General features: G+C 44.0%; 1 protein-coding gene across 8 annotated transcripts in view; it reads right to left on the bottom strand.

Moving 5' to 3' along the window:
- Positions 1 to 18699, bottom strand: part of KIAA1671 (KIAA1671 ortholog) — a 65818-nt gene that overhangs the window by 28436 nt on the left and 18683 nt on the right. For 6 of the 8 annotated variants that reach the window (XM_048322415.1, XM_048322420.1, XM_048322418.1 and 3 more), the window contains 5 exons: positions 16753 to 16882; positions 14854 to 16492; positions 14255 to 14348; positions 9642 to 12839; positions 8740 to 8862 (listed from right to left, as the gene is read on the bottom strand). In XM_048322415.1, coding sequence (XP_048178372.1) covers positions 8740 to 8862; positions 9642 to 12839; positions 14255 to 14348; positions 14854 to 16439 — 5001 coding nt within the window. In that variant the 5' untranslated portion in view covers positions 16440 to 16492; positions 16753 to 16882. Of the gene's footprint in view, positions 1 to 4175; positions 4486 to 8739; positions 8863 to 9641; positions 12840 to 14254; positions 14349 to 14853; positions 16493 to 16752; positions 16883 to 18699 lie in introns of those variants that run through there. The other 2 variants (XM_048322424.1, XM_048322426.1) reach the window with 2 other exon arrangements.

Raw genomic sequence — 18699 nt, forward strand, 5'->3', positions numbered from 1 at the left:
TATTAGTCTCCACCATGAATCACTAAACCAAATACTACATTCTTCCAAGCTTCATTCAAGCTCCAGATTTTGCTGAAGTTACATTTTAAGAACACCTGTGCCCTGCAGCACAAATCCTGTGGTATCCTGAGGAAAGTCCTCTACAAAAAGCTACTTTCCCCATGCTCAAGTAGCTCCCTAAAAACGCCGTTTCCTTTCAGCGCAGTAAACACGCACTGGCTGCATGAACAACTCACCACTGCTGAAAAGACAGGAACAATAGTGGGAACTTGGCTGTCTCCCAGCATCAGCAACACGGACAACAGCTTGGGAAAGCAGGAACTGAGTCAAAACAACTTTAGATCAAAATATTAAGAGGGAGGCAGTGAAGTTACCTCTGCTTTGTGTGTATAAATGAGGATTAACAATTCTCTTTAGCCTCGTGCCACAGAATGGCCTGGGTTGAAAGGGACCTTAAAGATCATCCAGTTGCACCCCCTGCCATGGGCAGGGACACCTTCCACTGTCCCAGGGTGCTCCAAGCCCCATCCAACCTGGCCTTAGACACATGCAGGGATGGGCAGCCCCAGCTGCTCTGGGCACCCTGTGCCAGGGCCTCACCATCCTCACAGGGAAGAACTTTTTCAGAAGCATATTCACAATTCCAGACTTAAAATAAGGGGAAGGAGAGCAGGCACAGTCAGCCCCACTTCCAGCTGCTCTAAGCCTGGAACGACACAGTCACTACAAAAAACTTATCACGTCTACAAACGATTACATCTTACTCAATGAAACCCTTATTGCCACAAGTTAACCTAGAATGTGCTATTCCATGTGAGCATTTTATGGTAAATTAAACTTAATACCACACCTCATTAGAACAAACTGCCTTGCACTGAGCACGTGTCCTTGGGCTGGGAGCGGGGATGTGGCTGCGGGCCAGCAGCGCTCCGTGGTGGAACAGCACTCCCTCGTGTTCCCGCTGGGAATGGGGCTCCTCGGCCAGGCTGACCTGTCTGCCTGCTCTCAGCAATGCCACAGACACCACAGCTCCTCTTCTACAGCAGCAGCTGGGAATTGGGGAAATTGCCTTTCCAGATTTTCCTGTGCAAGGACGTCATTTACCCAGGTTCTCCGAAAGGTTACTCGGGTATCTGCTGACACCAGGGGCAGATACACCCGGCCACCACCTGGGTGGGAGGGGTTTTAACTCTTTGGAAGAAACATCCACATCCCCACCACCAAAACCAAATCCCACAAGGGAAGAGCAGCACAGTCAGTCCACAGGGACTTTGCAGAAGTGCAAAGAGAGGGAAGGCACACCACACCTGCACAGAGCCCCCTCCCTCCCTCAGAGCAGGATGACCCCTGCTCAGGGCAGGATGACCATCACCCATGGCTGCAGGCTGATGGTTTCAGTTTCCTTCCATCACCAACCCAACTCCTCCCACAGTGACACGTCAGGACAGTGGTTATTAACCAGCTGCTGCTTCCTTCAGAGTCACCTGACAAAACATATCAAAACTACTCTTAAAAGGTAGCAACCAAAATCTTGTCAAAACAAACTCTAAATCTTTCTTCTTCCTTAAATACCTCAATTTTCTTTTGATTTTGCAATTGTTCTTTCATGACTGTCAATAAAGAATAAGGTCTTTTTAAACCATCTCAGTGCTGCAGAGGAACGTTTTATTTAAAACAAGCCATTTGCTTTGAGTGCTTTCAGGATGTAGCATTTCTTTGCTGTTTGAAAAATGACAAGTGCCAGCCTGGGAAGAAACAACTCATCAGGACTGGTACCAGCATGGGCAGGAGACGCACCACCACATCCATTCCAGAAGGCCAAACTGAGCTGTGAATCAGAGCAAGAATTGCTGACAACTGAGATGGCCAAGGGCAGGAACAGAACCAACTGAGAGCAGTCCAGTAGTGGTTGTGTCCACCAGGAAGCCAAAAAACTGGTTCTTGGACAACGGGCATTGGAACAGGAAACCCCAGTGCTGTGGCTGCACACCTGGCACAACCAGTCTGACCCTGTGACTGATGCAAGACCACTGAGCTGCACTTAAAGAACTTCCTATGCAAGCCAGGCCTAAAGACGTCTTGTATCAGCTGCAGCAGAGCTCCTCACCAGCTGGAAAAGGGGTGATGGATACCCCATGCACCCTGGAAAATACTCAAATATATACAAGCTGTGGGAAAAAAAGTTTCACTGGACACAAAGACACTTCTCAGAAACCCAGAGCTGCTACCCACACACAGGATGCAGACATGTGGTGGTCACACCATTGCACACGGACTGGGGCAGACCACAGACCCTGCTGTGCTCAGAAAATACTGTTTGTCACAGTAAGGCACATCCTGTCCAAAGATCAGGAGAGCAATCAGCAAGGAATTAGCAGAGAGCTGGCACTGAGTGGGTCCAGTGATGTCCCACAACTCCACCACTGTAGGAGTAAAGCAAATACACAGCAGAGGAGATGCAACCCATCAGTAACTCCATAGAGTAGCTTTAAAAGCAGATTTTTGCTATAATATTGTTTAATTAAGAGTTGTAGCTTCTTCAGGTACATGTGCCTAATGAATAAGGCATCTTAGCTCCCCAAGACAGATTAAATAACACTTGACAACCAACCCCAACATCTCTGGTTACTCCTGACTGTAAGTAGAGATAAGTATCCCCTTAGTAGCCTCCAGCTGCAACAGCAGCACAGAAAGTGACAGAAGGCACAATTGTGTATGTCCCTTAAATTTCTTTTAACATCATGAATATCACAACTGTCATTCCAACATTTTCTTGCAGTAAATCAGGAAGTGTGCATGAATTAAAGTGCCTAAGGAATTGTCCAAGACCTCTAAAAGACAATGTACACCCAGAAAATACAACATTCTGTTCTGTTACAGCCTAGAACTGCACAATACCAGAGCCCACCATCCCAGGCATCTTCTGGACTGATCCAAAGTTTGGGTTGGTTTGGGATTTTTCCCTGGCCTTATGGAAAATCCCATGTCAAAGCAAGAGCAGGGAGAGAGCTCTTTCACACTTCTCACACTGACAAACCACGAAGAACATCCACCCCCTCATCACACTAATGACTAATTTTTTAGTTTGCAATTTAAAGGAAGCTTGTCTCTTAAAAACACAGCTGGTCAACAAAAACCTTAATTCATGTCCAAGCACTTCCATGTTTCACACTACTACAGTCTCCAACAGCAAAAGGTTTTTAATAAAATGCCCAGTTCCTCAAGCACAGTTTTCTCTCCCAGCAGCAAGAAATTTGCAGTGGGCAATCTCACCTCACAACTGATCAAAGGACATACAGGCAAGGATTGTAAAATTAAACACAAAATGAGGGGAGGAAACTCTTTGCTACAGTTTTAAAACATAGTAGCAAACAGCTAACATGAAAAGGTTTGGTGTCAGTGCTGATTACACGCTGAATTGACAGCTGAAAAAATTAAGATCAATGCAAACTACAACAAGCAAATGAAAACTGATCTTTGATGAGTACAGGAGAAATTAAAGCATTAATTAATTAGTTCAAAGCAATACCGTATTTATTCATAAAGGCTTTCTAGCTCAAATGTGATGGTTTCAGACACACAGCAGTCCCTGTGCAAAGCTGGCAGGGCAGCACAGTCAGAGCCTGCTAAAAAGAGCTTTTCATGACAGACAGCCCTGAGGAGTGCTGGAAGAGGAAGTGCTCACCGAGACATCGAAACCCATGAAGAGGCAAATTAAAAACAAGTAAGGAACTGTAAAATCACACACTTCTAAAGCCATGGGCACAGCTGTTTTCCTAGAATAGCAGGCAGTGGCTGTACCAGCAGCAGGGCAGGAGGGTCCTGGGGCAGCAGCTCTGGAGCCAGGGAGAGCTTTTACACAAAGAGGGAAGAATATTCCTAATTCACACTAAACGAAACTAAACTAAACTACAACTCCCATGGCTCGGTATAAACAAGGAAGAAATGCTGATTCCTAAAAGAGTTTTCCAAGGCACATTCGGGTAGTCTACAGCTCTAAGTATTAGAGATAAAACAGCCTTTCTCACCCAAAATAAATCCCCAGTTTCATGTTACTACTCAGAAAGGAACTGCTGAGGAAAGCCTTCAGCATACATGAACACTCCCAGGATTTCTGCAAGCAGTGGAAACAGCCAGCTCTGGGAGAGCACACTGACGTTCCAGAGCACACTTACCCACAGATACTGCAGGAACTTCAGCAGACGTGGACAGTAATAATACTCCATTTTTCACAGCTCCCAGTTAACGCCAACCCATCCCTGTTCCAGGCAGCTCCTGGCTCTCCCCGCCTCCAGCACCAGTTAAAAGCAGAGTGGAGCAATTAAAAGCACCATGAATAATGTACCGAGTGTGTCTGGCCCCACGTCACCACGAGCTGGGGCTCCTCAGGAGCAGTCGCTGAGCTACCGGCAGCACGTGACTTAACCACTTGTTATTGAGCAGCCCACTGCTCCCAACTCCGTAATCTCGAGTGGGTTAGGCTGGAATTAGTGACAGGACTTTGGGTTTTGCAGTAAAGGCCCTCCAGAAGGAAAAGGAAGCTCTAAATCCCCTCGGTTACGAAACGCTCTGAACGCCGGCGGGGTTGCTCGCTGACCTTGTTTTTGGTGATGTACAGGAAAGACAAAAACCCACACATGTAACAAGAAGAGCTGCTGTTTTTATGTTTTCTGAATATAAAAATGTCTTTTGTGAACGAGAAGAAATAGACACAACCAAGTGGCTTTTTATACACCCCTGGAATGTTCCCAGGGAACGAAAACTGCCAAAAAAGGAAGAAAGCCCAGGCAGAGCTTTACCCACCCCCGGGTCGTCCTCCTCGGGCTGGGTCTAAAATAGAGAGTGGTGGAGTTGTTGGACATCAGCAGTGGGTGGTTTGTGAACAGCAAAAATGGGAATTGTAACACAGCTTTTTTTATTTATGTCCTTTTTTTGATAGGAAAAGGAAAGATAAGTGACAGGACTCATCCAGGCAGGGCCTCTACACCCCGTCCCCTCCCAGCACTGCTGCAGCTCTCACTCTTCCCAGGGAGGGACAAGGTGGAGGTGACACAAAACAGCTTCCAAGATGCTGCAGCCTCCTCTCCTTGAAATTTTGGTACTTTAAGGAAACTACCCCTCACTTTTCTAATCATCACCTATGAATTCCAGTAGAGCTAATAAGGTATTTTGATCTTCTCCCAGGTTGAGTCAGTTTTTGGGGTAGCAGAACAACTCAAGAAGGAACAAACTCCAATATTAGAGGCTGTACACAATCCAGAAAAAGAGAAGGTGTGGTTTTCAGTGGGCAGGAGACAGCCCCTGTCATGGGCAGAACTGAAAACAACTGGTGAACTGTGACAAGCCAAACCATAAATTCATCTGCACATATTTATAAAATATTTATCTTCTCTCCCTTGCACTTCATTTCCAAGATATTTTAAGAGTCAGCTCATGATTTTCTTCAACAAACCCTTCTCCACCCATACATCACAGTCTCATATGAATGCATCTTTCTGTGGAGACCATTAGAGAGATTTTCCTCCCTAAAGGACAAAAAACCCCCGGAGTTTAATAAAAAAAAATAAATACTATGTTGAGAGCCTTCAAAATAATTCCTGCCTACACCAGTTCTAGTAGCAGTGCTCTGTTCCAACTCCCCAAAGCAGCAGTTTCGGTTATAACCCACAGCTGCACTAAAGCTGCTCCATTTCCAGCTGAAGGTGCAGCTCCTCCAGCCCCACGGCACAACCACAGTTACTTCATTTGGAGGATGAGTCCCAGCACACATTCCTCAGGTCTTAATTCCCAACATCCTTATCAGTCTGGATGACTCAATCAGGAATCCAGGCTTGTGACCCTACGTCAGCTCTGATGGAATCACACAATTTATGGAAACATCTCCAGAGCTCCGTGGTTGTCCCTGGATGTGCAGGTGCGGGGCCTTCCTGGGCAGCACCGGGTGGGAACAGGCCCATGTCCCCATGTTGGGGCTGTTCCCACTTGGAACCAGCCCAGAGAGGGTTTGATTGCACACCTGTCCCTTCACCCGCATTCCAGGTCTAAAGGAAAAGATCCCTACAAGAGCCCAAGTTCCTGAGCCTGCTGCAGGCTCTGAGATTTGCAGCTGAGTTGGTGGGAAAAACCCCTCGCTGTCCAAAGCACAAAACTTCATTTTTATACCTACTTTGTGCTGCAGCAGAGCTAAAAGAGAGGGAAGTACCAGCCATAGCAAAACCACAGATGATGACAGTCTAGCAGTGATGCTGGAATCTTTATAAAAGCCTTACTCTGTTTTTTTAATCAATACAAACTCAAAATAGCTAAACAGTGCTATCTAGGTGAGTGTTAAAATCTCCCAAGTATCATCCTTTCCAATTTCAAACACCAATCCCATACTGCCACTTGTATTTTGCAATGGTTTGATTTCAAAGTCATCCTATGTAATGTTAATTACAAGCAGATTCTCTGGAATATAATCACAAAGAAATTACTTCTCCAGAGGTAAAATGATACTACTGCACCTTGCTTCTATTTGGAATTGTGTTTATTCACAAGAACCTAGTTCATCAGCTGTCCTGGAAAATGCCACTCAAGCAGTTGTTTATTATCACAGACAGATGTGGAATAATGCAACGAATGGATATTCTTGTAAATTCATTTGTCAGATATAAAAGGGTATCAATATCAGTTCCTCACGCTGCTTTAGCGGTGAATGTGAATCGAAGGGAATCGTTTATTCTACAACAAGACTTGTCACTTTGAGCACCAAGTCTCACTCGAACAATGCCAATATCCTCACTGACCAGGAAGATGGACTGGAGAATATTTTTTGTCACTATGCCACAAGGAAAAACAAGTAACTTCCCAACTCCACAGACCAGAAACCACCCAAAGCAAAGAGCAGCACGATGTTACGTTACCGTCTACTCCCCCTTTACAGCTGCACCAAGGGAAACACAAACTGCGTTTGGATTCCGAGGAAATACGGGATTTAACTGTTCCTCCCGTGGCTCTTTCCTGACCCCTCGTGTCTGTCCAGCTCACACAGCTCAGATGTGTCTCCAGCAGAGGGGAGTGTTGGAACGCGCTGACAGAACTGCGACTCCGCACCCAAAGTCTGTGTTTTCTCCAAAGAAAACAAAGGCAGAGCCTTGGTGCAGAAGAAATAGTTTGGTTTTACATAATCCTCTGCAGTACCTGTGTGGCGATTTGGAAAACATCAGTGTGGTGAGTTTTCCACCTCCTGAGCACAGGTGAAAGTCCCTTCTATGCACACACACTTCCCTTACTCACACTTTACACCCAGGAGGACCAGGCTGCCCTTTGGCTCCCATGGCACTGCACAACAAACACACCCCGAGGAGCCTTTCCAAAGCAACACAAAGGAGCAGAGCGCTCGGATCCTACTGAATTCCACACATGTGAGTTTTCTCTTTTCATGGAACTGGTTCCACCTTTCCCACCTTCCTTTCCTGTCTCAGACTACGCTCGGTGAAGTTGAAGGATTATTCTGAGTAACCTCTCAATTAACAACGAAGCTGGAGAATAACAGTTGTATTTATCTGAGTACAGCACCCAAACAGTTCCTTTTTCCCAGCACTACTTCCCACTGCCCTTCTGTCCCACATTTCCTACCTGGCCAACACCACCTTTACATATTTGCACCGTAAGCTGATGGCACATAACTTTTAGGGGTTGGATAAATGCCCATTCTGTCAATAACCCAAATTCCCCAAGATGAACCTGAAGTCCATGCTAAGAATGGGAAAGAAAAAGGGACATTAGTCCTTGGATACCTTCCATGAAGCTTAAAGACTAGAACTGAAGGACAATCTGAGCCCATTTCCATAACTCCAATTAGGAAACTTGTTTATAAAGTCCTTACAGGTTTAGGTGCTCTCTTTTTCTTTGCTAGAAGGAAAAAAAAACCACTGAGTTTCTTTTCTTTTTTATATTTTTGTGTGTTCTCTGCTAAAGGGCTGCAGCAGCAGTGAGCCATGACAGAACAGGGCAGAGCAGCACCTCACTGCAGAGTGTGCTGGCAGAGACAGGATTGGGGAGGTGTCACCTTGGGACAGTCTGTGGGACAACATCCTTCAGTCTCCACTTTCCAAATCCTTTATTTCCCTCAGAAAAAGTTGGTATTTCATTTATTGTATGTCTTTTGGAACATCCAGACCTTTGTTTTGTATTTCAGAACAACAGCTGGATATAGGATGCTATTTCACAACATAAAAGTTCTCTGAGAGCTAAAGTCAGGATATCCTTCTGAAACTGAGGAGAACAGCACCCAACAACTTCAAGCAGGAATTCACCCCAACAGTTTGTGTGGTTAGAGACAAATCAAACCACCCAAAATGTCAGCTGTGATCCTTCACAGAAACACTTCTCTGTGTGTTGCCTACAGAAAGAAAATTAAACCCATCATTTCTCAGGCCGGGACACAGTTCTATTTGTCTGCACAAGCTCAGAAAACAACAAAAACCATAATGCTCTAGAGCCATCTTGAGTTCAGGATGAAAATTCTTCACTCAGAAAGCAAACTGAACAAGCTGCAAGGCTGAGGCTTTGTGTTGGAAGCTTTGGCAGGGAGCAGTAGGGTGGAATCCCAGGGAGCGGCAGCCTCGCCAGTTCAACCCCCCAGCAAGCGCTTCTCTGCTTGGCACACACATCCTTCTGCCACAGCCCTTTGCAAAAAGGAAAACAGAGCTGCAGCTCCCTGATCCCTCCCCAAACCCCTCCTCCAGGGTCACATACCATCCCAAAATCTGCTCTTCTCTCCTTGTAGAAACTGTGGCGGCTCCTCTGCGCAGACACCGAGGAGAAGTCTGTTCCCTCTGTTTTGTCTGAGCTCTGCTTGCTCCACTCTTTCCTGGAAGCCTGTAAAATATAGTTATGAATGTAATTAAATCTACATGCATATGCACATACAGATATAGATAGACAGATAGATAGATAGATAGATAGATATGCAAAATGCCTTTTTGAAAAAAAAGCCTAGGAAACTCAAAGCTGAAAACACAAAATGGAAAAACATGATAGCCATGAACTACTAAAGATCTACACTTTAATCACAGAATTATACAACCATTAAGGTCTTTTCCAACCAAATCCAACCTCTGGATTTCATTCATATGTCACTGTGTTAAGAGAATCTCCTGCCTCTCGCAAAAGTCAGAACAGCAGTGGAGTTCACAGACAAATGGAAGGCCATTGAACCAGTGAAAATAAAAATAAATTTTGCTTCCTTCAGATAAAGACAAAAAACAAAGAGAAGTCCAAAAAGATCACTGCCAACAACTTGTAAAATAAGCCGAAATTAATTCTTTTCAAGTAAATATAAAATTGCAGAGTTAACAATTTAACCTCCCAGGTTCACAGCATTAAAAAAAATAATGAGCACACTTTTAAAAGCTTTTTCAAGCTCTCCATAGAAACATCAATAAGTATTTCTAGACCTGAAGCAAAAATCAGGTCATCACTACAACAGATGTTGCTCAAGAAAAGAGAACCCAAAAGGAAATGAACTCCAGTGGAAAGTATGGCTCTGCTGCCTTGCTGCAGAGTGCTGAAAAGCGGTACAAGGACCCAATAAAATCTTTAATAAAGAAAAGTTCAGTGTCAGTTACATGAAACACTCGGATACCATTTGGAAATACCTTTTTATCCTCATGGAAGAATGGCTCTGACTGAGCCATCTTGTGTTTCCACACGTTATCCACACTTTCCAAGGGGAAGCTTGGCCTGGATCGATGCAGGTCCTTCCTTGCCCTCACCTCCTGCATGAGGGGCAGACTGTCCCTTCCTTGGCGGCATTTTTCCGAGTAGGACCGTCTGAGATCCGCGGGTGCAGTCCCAAACCCAGACACGTAGCTCTTCCAATCGGTTTTACTTTTGAAAGAGTCACCCTCACACATCTTAATCGTGCTCTCTTTGCTTCTCAGTGTAGAGCTCCCCACTATGTTTTTGCTCCAATCACCCTCTGGAGACACCTCCAAGAACTGTTCTTTTGTCACCAACCTCTTCTGCAGGAGCCCATCATCTGCCTTTAGGGACAACTTGGAGGCCAGATTGACTTCCAGCCTCTGCTCTGCACTCACTGCATTTATGGGCTGTACCTTATCAGTTACAAATTTTGCACCCTGATTTCTGGAGACCAAGTTCACTTCCTCATCCTCATCAACGATGAAAGTTTTCTTCCTAGCGAATTCCACAGGTGAATTTACAAACTTCTCTGGAAAAATGCTGCTGGGGTTTCCCCAGTAAGGAGGGCTGACCTTTCTGTCTTTGGACTTCTGCTTATCGAACTCAGGGCTCTGTAATTCCAGTTTCTCTTTGCTCTTTTCATTTAGGGTTAGTTTCTCTGGCCTGTGCTGCTCTTCTGCACGTTCACCTGGTTTGTTATTAACAGAATAATGATCTGATGCACTCCTCCACTCATTCCAGCTATAGGTAAGAGTCATCCTATCAGACACATTTCTTTTGTTCTTTGATTTCTCCCTACTCAATGAGCCAAAATCTTCGAAGAGCTTATCTTGAACTTTACTGGCCTTCGCTGATTCCTCTTTATATTCTGCCATAAGCGCATCGATATCGAGAATTTGGGATCTGTACCCATCCTCAGCCTTCCTTCCAGGCAAATCAGAATTACTGTCACTCCTTTTTTGGGGGCCCGGTTCAGTGTCCTTACGCACCTGCGCGGAACGCGGCGGGGACCGGGCTTCATGGTAAGAGGAGATTTTCCTTCTGCCACTCTTGAGATCAGCTGCAGCTGTATTTTCCAGATCCTGCTTTAACAGGAAAGCATCAACATCTATAATTTTCTCTTTAGAATGATCCAGACCTTTTTCGTGATGCTGTTGGTTATCTTTCCTAGACACGTGAAAATTACCAAATGCGACGTTTTTGGAGAAAATGGTATCTTTTTCATCTTCTTTGACCCAATCCTTGCTAATATGCACTTCCCGTGAGTCTTCTCTACCAGATGAACTCGTCACATTTTTATTTGGTTGCTGCAATAAAGGTTTGGACCTTCCAGGAAAAACATGGTCCAGATTAATTGCTGCCCCCTCACTTGAACCAGAAACCGTATTAATTTCACTTGCACTGGGAGCACCAACAAAGCTTTTCTCTTTTTTGATACCAGGAATCTGGTAAGTCACTGCAAAATAAGTTGCCTTTGGCTCAAAGACAGAACTCTGATGTTTTGTGTAATCATCAGGACTGCCAAGAACAGCTTGGTTTGCCTCACTCCCTTCCACCCCTTCTTTGATTTTTTTGCTCCTCTTTTTAAGTGAAGTTTCAGCCAATTGCAATGAATCTGTCCGGCTCAGCCTCTTGATATTTTCGGGAGTGAGCCACACAACTTCTTCCACCTTGAGTGACTCCTGAGGCAAGGTCTTCCTCCTCCACCTTTCAGAAATCTTCAAGTCAGAAACGCTACTTCTGCTTCTCCTGACCTTCTCTTCTGGATCTGCTCCTCGGAGTTTCTCGCTGTTTTCAGGAGCTGTACAAGCCAGGCTGAAGTCTTGCTCTTTGCAATTTAAGTCCAGACTTTTCCTTAACCCAAAGGCCCCAGATTCCTCTTTAGTAACGTTCAGTCCTTTTGTATCAGCCTGGTGACTACTGGAAGATTTTAAAAATTGCCCACTTGCAAGTACTGAAGCCTGAGCTCCATGTTTATTGACACTTGTGGAAATCACTTCACGATCCAAGTTGGTTCGGAATTCATGGATGTCTGTCCCACCTGCTCTGAAACTCCTTTTCTCAGAAGAGCATTTCACAACATTAATCCTCTCTGATTTATCTACGGAAGAGACTTCACTCTTATCACCTTTAGTTTCAGCATGTACGTTGTTGACTTTTTCACTCATTCCCAAACCTTTACTTTTGTTTGTGGAATAAGGTATTTTCTCAGCTATGAACAGTGGCTCAGGATCACTTTTATCAGAGTCTCTTTTCTGCTCAGGTAAAGTGCATTCACTGGAGGGAAAATCAGCAGGTTCTCTCAACACAGCCTTGCTCGTGAGAACTTTTGCCTCTCTGGCTTCTGAAGTAACATGATCTTCTTTCAAGTACAGAGTGTGACTACTTGCCCTAACCGACTGTCCTGGGGGTACAACGTCCTCATCAGTTTTATTCTCTTTCACAGATGATTTTCTAGCTCTGAGTGTCATGGCCTTTTTCTCAGGAGCCATTGTGATGACTTCACTAAGAGCCCTTTCACCACATGTCTGAAAGATTTCATACCTGGGCTCTATTCTTTGGTAAATTTGAGAATCTTCTGCGTTTTTGGGAGCAGGTTTTTCACTTTTCTCAACTGAAGATTTTTCTAAGACAATTCCTGGACTCATTTTCCTGTCTTCACTTGAACAAGCTGGTTTTGGACTTTTCTCTACATGTGCTGGATGTTTTGATGGATCAGGTTGCTTGTGATGCTCCTTTGCAGCAGCGGTTTCCTCCCCTTCTCCCATCCACGAGCGTCTGCTGTGCCCCGAAACCACCAGGTCCTGCTTTGCCTCAGGCTCCTGGTTCCTTTTTGGTGCAGGATCAGCCCCAGAATGCTCAGCAACAACGTTGTGCTTCTGGACATTGTGCTCAAACAGGGTGGCCCGGACAGTTTTAATGAAGGGCTTTTCCAGAAGTGCTGGGTTTAATTTCTTTTCAAAATTGCTTGTGAACGAGACAGAACTCTCACTCTGCTGTGAGAAATGCTGACCATCTCCCAAAAAACTTCCTTTCCTCTCCAGCTGATCAGGTTTATTGGTTATCTTTAAAACTTGCCGGGATTTCCAAGGCTTCCCAGGAGCAAATGCCTCGGTGAAATCTGTGCCATGGGCGAGCTTCAGCTCCTTACTCTGGAACAACAAAATCCAACAGTTAACTGTGTTTATTTAAGAGATGCATAATAAAGTGTATTTTAAAACCTATTTGCACCTACTTTGTGCAATAGAGCCTGTACAAATCAAACACATCCACATTCCCTGAACACAAACTCCACTGACACCAAGGTAACCTAAGGGAATGTGTAGCTGCAGCTCCTGAATCTTGATTTTAACAGAATTATCTCACTAATGACCAGTTACGTGGTCAGAAACTGCAAGGAACATGAAGATCTAAGTACATATCACAGCTGGAGCTGCTCAGCTATGAGAAATGTTAAGCTGAGCCAAAGTAAAAAGGAAAGATGGAAATTAGTATTTATTACCAATGCTTCACTATCACCTACTCATAGGAAATACAAGCAGCATCCTAAAAGATGGTATTTTTAATAGCACTTGCTGAAAAAGTACAGCATGCAAATAATAAAGGGAATCAAAGAATACTAGAGGTCTTGCAAGAGTTCCATCAAGTTTTAAAATTTAAAACTCAAAGCTGACTTAAGATTGTCTTAAAAAAAAAGCTAAACAACATCAGAAAATTAACACTAAAGGCATTTATAAATATATATTTTTAAGTCTGAGCTATATTCTTCTAGGAATTTCTTTAACCCTACTTTCTTGTCAGATTCTGAAAACAGCACTTCCATTAATGACAGATTTTGTTTTTAAAACAAATTACTCTTCTTGAAAATAACACCAAACTACAGAAACTTTGCACCTGTAGCTTCTCCTTACCACATATTCCTATCTTGGACAGGAAAAAAGCCATGAGAACTCACTACAAACACCCTTAAACTACATTAAATCTCCTCTACTAAGAACTGTTACCAGAAAAGTTCTGTTTTGCAACACTGAAGTGTTGCTTAGAAACAGAGAGAGCCTAAAGCTTCCACAGCAAATCCCCATTTTCCCTGGAACACTTTGTTGTCTAAACTGCTCAGGTAAATGTTGTTGAGGAGACTGACAAAGGTCCAGGCTCGTGATTTATCAGGAGCTGGGACTTGGATGCAGGAAAGCACAATCCTAATGCTCTGCTTGGAGAAAATAAAGAAAAATTGCTGCATGAACCCACCACAGCCACAGGCGATTCACTGTGGGGTTTCATGTACTAGAAACCCCTTAAAAATAGCACCCAAAATACTTCTCCCTCTCTACCACTCCTGCACTGAACAGCGCGCACAATGAGCTTGACAAACTCAGCAGACACAATGCTCCTGCACTTTTATCTGCAAGTCCTAAAGACAGACTCACACCAGCAAATCCACCGGGATTGTGGCAGCCCTAATGCTCTCCACACCCATTTAAAAGTCACTGATTGATGAAGCCACACACAACAGGACCTTCTCCTTGCAGAGCCAGCTGGAACCCGCCAGCTGCTGCCACTTCCTTACTTTTGGATTTTCCTGCAGGTCGTGGATCGAGTCAGCTCCAGTCTCACCAGGTTTCTCAGGCTTTGCTTCACTGCCTGACGTTGGACTTGAAAACCTAAAACAAAGGACTGGTGTTACTTCTTCAGCCCAGTTGATCAGTGAGCAGGGTCACTTCCTGCCAGAGCAGACTGATAGAAATTATCCAACAAATCACATTTCCTAAAGGAGAAACATCACTATTTCATAGTAAATGGCTGTATTTGCTGGTTAAATTGTATCTAGACCAAAGGAACTTCCCCAAAAATTGGTAGTCATGCAGCTTATTTGATAATAGAGAATTTAGAGATGTATAACAAACTATAATATCTCTTGTTGACAGCTACATGCAAAGGTCACAATATTGACAGTGTTATTATTTTTTTTTTCAGCTGTCGTCAGACTATATTAAATTTTCTCTTTTTTGGATTTAAAAAAAGCAGGAGAATAGCTTAAGAATAATAGCATAAAACCCCCACATTTAGTGGAAGCAAAATGATCAGCTTTTTCATTGGACTGAGAGAGCAAGTTTTGCTGAACAACATGAAGGCAAGAGGATTAAACAGAATTTCTCTGTAACCTACATCTTGGTTAAGTCTGCAGACAGTGGCCGTGATTGCAGCGACCGGCGCACATTTCCTGCCTTAACGTCAGCATTTTCTGTTGTCAGCTCCTTGATCCTCCGCTGGATGGTCACACACCTGTTTTCCTTCTCAGCAGCTGCTGGGAGAAGCTCTGTATCCACTGTGGCACTGGGATTTTCCGAAGTAAACAAACTGATGTGTTTTTTAACACTACCTCTTAAGATATTATTCTCTTTTTCCAAGGAAGCTGCAGGACTTTCACAGCCCAGGAACACGTACGTTTCCTTCTGATCCGGTCTTTTCCCCCCCTTACTAGTTCTGCTTTCACTGGTTGTTTCAGGGCTTCTTTCAGGACCATGCAAGTTAATAATTATTTCTGGTTTTGTCTCAATTTGTTCACTTTTAGATTTAAGTTTTGTTTCCCAGGTGTATTTCCCATTATTTAGGATGCCAATGTCCTGACTACTGCATTTCAGATTTGTTTTAGAAGAACTGCTTTTACTAAATTCAGTTTCTTCATGTTTTGGCCCCGTTTCAGACTGATCATGACTCCCCACATCAGTAAAAGCAATTATGGATACATTCTCCTTGCTTTCATGGGATGAACCAGCCTTCTTGCAAGAAGAAAGATCTTTATGTTCAAACTTAGCTGTCAGGTCCATGGACAAAGGCCTTGGTTTTCTAACCCCGGATTTCTCCGTAGGAGATTTTTCCTCAGAAGCTTCCACAGTGTGATGCTTTTGATCTCGTAAGGATTCCAGAAAAATAGCAGACACTGGTCTATGTTTTGTCCTGTGCTGGACATCAGCAGAGAAATCAACTTTATTGTTGAGATTATTTGCATCATCGTTGTTCTTCTCCACTGGATGAAGTTCACGAGCATCTTTCTTTTCACCGGTTTTGAGGGAGTTCCAGGAGACTGGCCTGAGACTGGAAGAAAACGACATCTGCCTATGGACAGACCCCTCAGGATTCCTGGGTGTCTCTGCTGGTTTCACAGAGCCCTGGAGGTCCTTGGTTTGCAGAGCAGTAAATCCCCTGCGGTCCTGAGCCCTTTTCTCCTGGGCCAGGCTGACCTCGGCCTGCTCGGGGCCCGCTGGCTCAAACAGAATGACCGTGTTGGCACTGGGCCCCGTGTAGAAAGTCACATTTGTCACCATGTCACTGTCAGCCTGATTTTCAGTGTCAATGGCTTTCTGATCCACTAAGGGAGGGACATTCCCACTCAACACCTTCACAGAGGACGTCTCCTCAGTGGCTTTTCTCACCATGCTGCTGGATCTGAACGCTGGGACGGGCGGTTTGACATTTGCAAAAGCATCTGAGGATTTCTCTTTACAAAAAGGCTTTGGGAAAAGTCTCGGTCTTGATCCCACCGAGGGCATCGTTGCAGATCTCAAGGAATTCCCAAATTTCTTGTTCTCTTCGAGAGTCAGTGATGCTGAGGCCTCCTTTGCCTTGTTGCTGGCCTCTGAAAGCACACTGACATAAACACGCTGTGCCTTCTCCTCAGCCCTGAGCTCAGCTAGGTCAGGGACTGCCGTCAAAGACGCCAAAGCAGAATTTATTTCTACTCTTGTTGCCATAGTTGGAATTACACATTCAACAGAACTGAAAAACTCCAGCAAGGAAAAAGAATCTGCAAAAAAAAGAGAGAAAAATGCAAGTATTGATGTAGAGTCAGCATGAACATCAAATAACATCATTCTCACATAAATTCACAAGGAAGTAAACTCAGATTAAGGTGCCTTTCAGATATGCTGATCCCAGAGTGTATCTCACTAAAAGACATAGCATTCCTTCTCTAAGAAACAGCAACACCATTATTTACTGACTTGGCCTAACAACCAAATACAATGGAAATAAACATATCCTACAAATTTCCACCCTCCCACTTACCATAATTTGTTGCTGCAACCAATCCATAGGACCTGAACCTTTTTTCATAATGACAACAAGAGCTTGGTCACCAAGGGCACATTAAGGACAGGGAATGTGATCACTGCAGAGACACTGTCCAGACCTCACCCTGCAAATAAACAAAATATTCAGACTCAGGTGTGGCACATATCCAGAGCTACACAGGCAATGCCATGGGAGACAAAATTCCAGAGCATTCTAAGGAAAAAAAGCTGGTTCCCAAGCAAAAAAGCACCTCGTGTAACTGTAAAAAGCAGAAGAATGTTTATTCTTCAAAGAGCCATTAAAGAATCAACAAGAAATTACCACTTAAAGGTGTAATTGAAAGGTGAAAGGGGAATAACTTGTACTGCACACCAGACACACCAAATCTGAAGGGTTAAAACCACACTTAGGTAAGACTGTTTGCATATTCAAGTGCTGTCAATCACTGGTTAAACACAGAGCTCTGCATTACTGTAATCTCAATTACTGCAATTTACTTTCTATTGTAAAGCTCTTTTCTGGGGCAGCAGTCTGTGAAGTGCTACCTGAGCAGCTGACCTGCAAACGGCTGATGTTCCATCAAAATGGGACTTTTACCATGACAAAGCAGTTTTCCCAGTATCTTGCCAGCAAAGGCAGGAGAAGAGCTTTGGCTTTAATTATATTCTTACTGCAGAGAAGTGGGAAAACCAGCAGTAATTAGAATTTCAGCTACAAGAAGTAACCTGAATTTTCTCCCTAACAGAAGTATATTTAAACTCGTAGCAGATGCAGGCAGCTATGTAAAGTTAGATTATTTTTTCCTTCAAAAGCTGTCATACTCTTCCTTTTAAGAAAACTCACACTGCACTTCATAGCCAGGGGCCCAAATTTGTGTCGCCACCTTCTTGTCTCTTTTGGGCAGCCTTTGAAGGGGCAGTTTTGGACTCCTCTCACGGGACCTATTTTGGTGTGAATTTACCATGCAAATAAACTCATTTGTAGATTGCATGGAGTACGGAGCTTCCTGCTTGTGATTATTAAAAAACCCCAACCAGGATCTTGCCTTCCTGAGTCTGCAGAAGTGGTTATTTCACCTTCAGCTTCCCTTGACCAGACTTAGCCCACACTGGCACCGAAATTGCAGGGATTTATTTTTGTCCCTGCTTGTGCTCCCTCTCTCAGGCAGGAGAACGAACTCCACTCACCTTGTCCGTTCCCTTTCATCTTCCAATCCACTTGGGAGTTCTGTCTCAACCACTTATCCCTGATGCCATTCCTCCCCTCCCAAGTCCATGACCTCCTCTCTCTGAAATAGCCACTAACCCAATCAGCTTATCCACATCAATCTGCCCCTTCCACCATCTCACAGATCTCCATGAAATCTTCCTCCCTCTCCCAACTCCTTGTTCTAAGAAATGCCATCAAAATCCGATTAAAATGCTCTCACATTCCAAGGATGCAAAGGTTTGGGAGGCACTCTAAAAGGAAACTTGCTGGAATGAGGCTGATGCTCACAGGCAACATTGCAAAGGGAAAAATTCAGCTGTGAAAACAGCATCTGTCTTGCAGTAGCTGAGAATCAACTCTCCCCTACCATTCTGTAGTCCCTGTTTCTCTGGAAAAGAAGAAGGGGGCACAGCGCTTCTTAAATGGACTAAAACTTGATCCTCAATGGAACGCGGGGCAGCGAATTTACAATGCAGGACCTAATCCTTGGTAACAGAGTACAACTCACTTCTCCAGCCAACATTCCTAACACAAAACTTACCCCTTCCTTAGTTTCATTACACTCCAGCTTTACAGGACCCCATTTTCCCCTACATAATCTACCCAAGTCAGTTTTCATGTTTTAAATTCAAATACCCTACAATAAATACTTGGCCCCAAACAGACAAGTATTTGAAAAAGAACAAAATATTTAAGGGAAAAAATAATCACCCAACTTTCAAAGTGATAAAG

The sequence above is a fragment of the Corvus hawaiiensis genome, chromosome 18, assembly GCF_020740725.1.
Source record: "Corvus hawaiiensis isolate bCorHaw1 chromosome 18, bCorHaw1.pri.cur, whole genome shotgun sequence".
NCBI classification, from domain to species: Eukaryota; Metazoa; Chordata; class Aves; order Passeriformes; family Corvidae; genus Corvus; species Corvus hawaiiensis.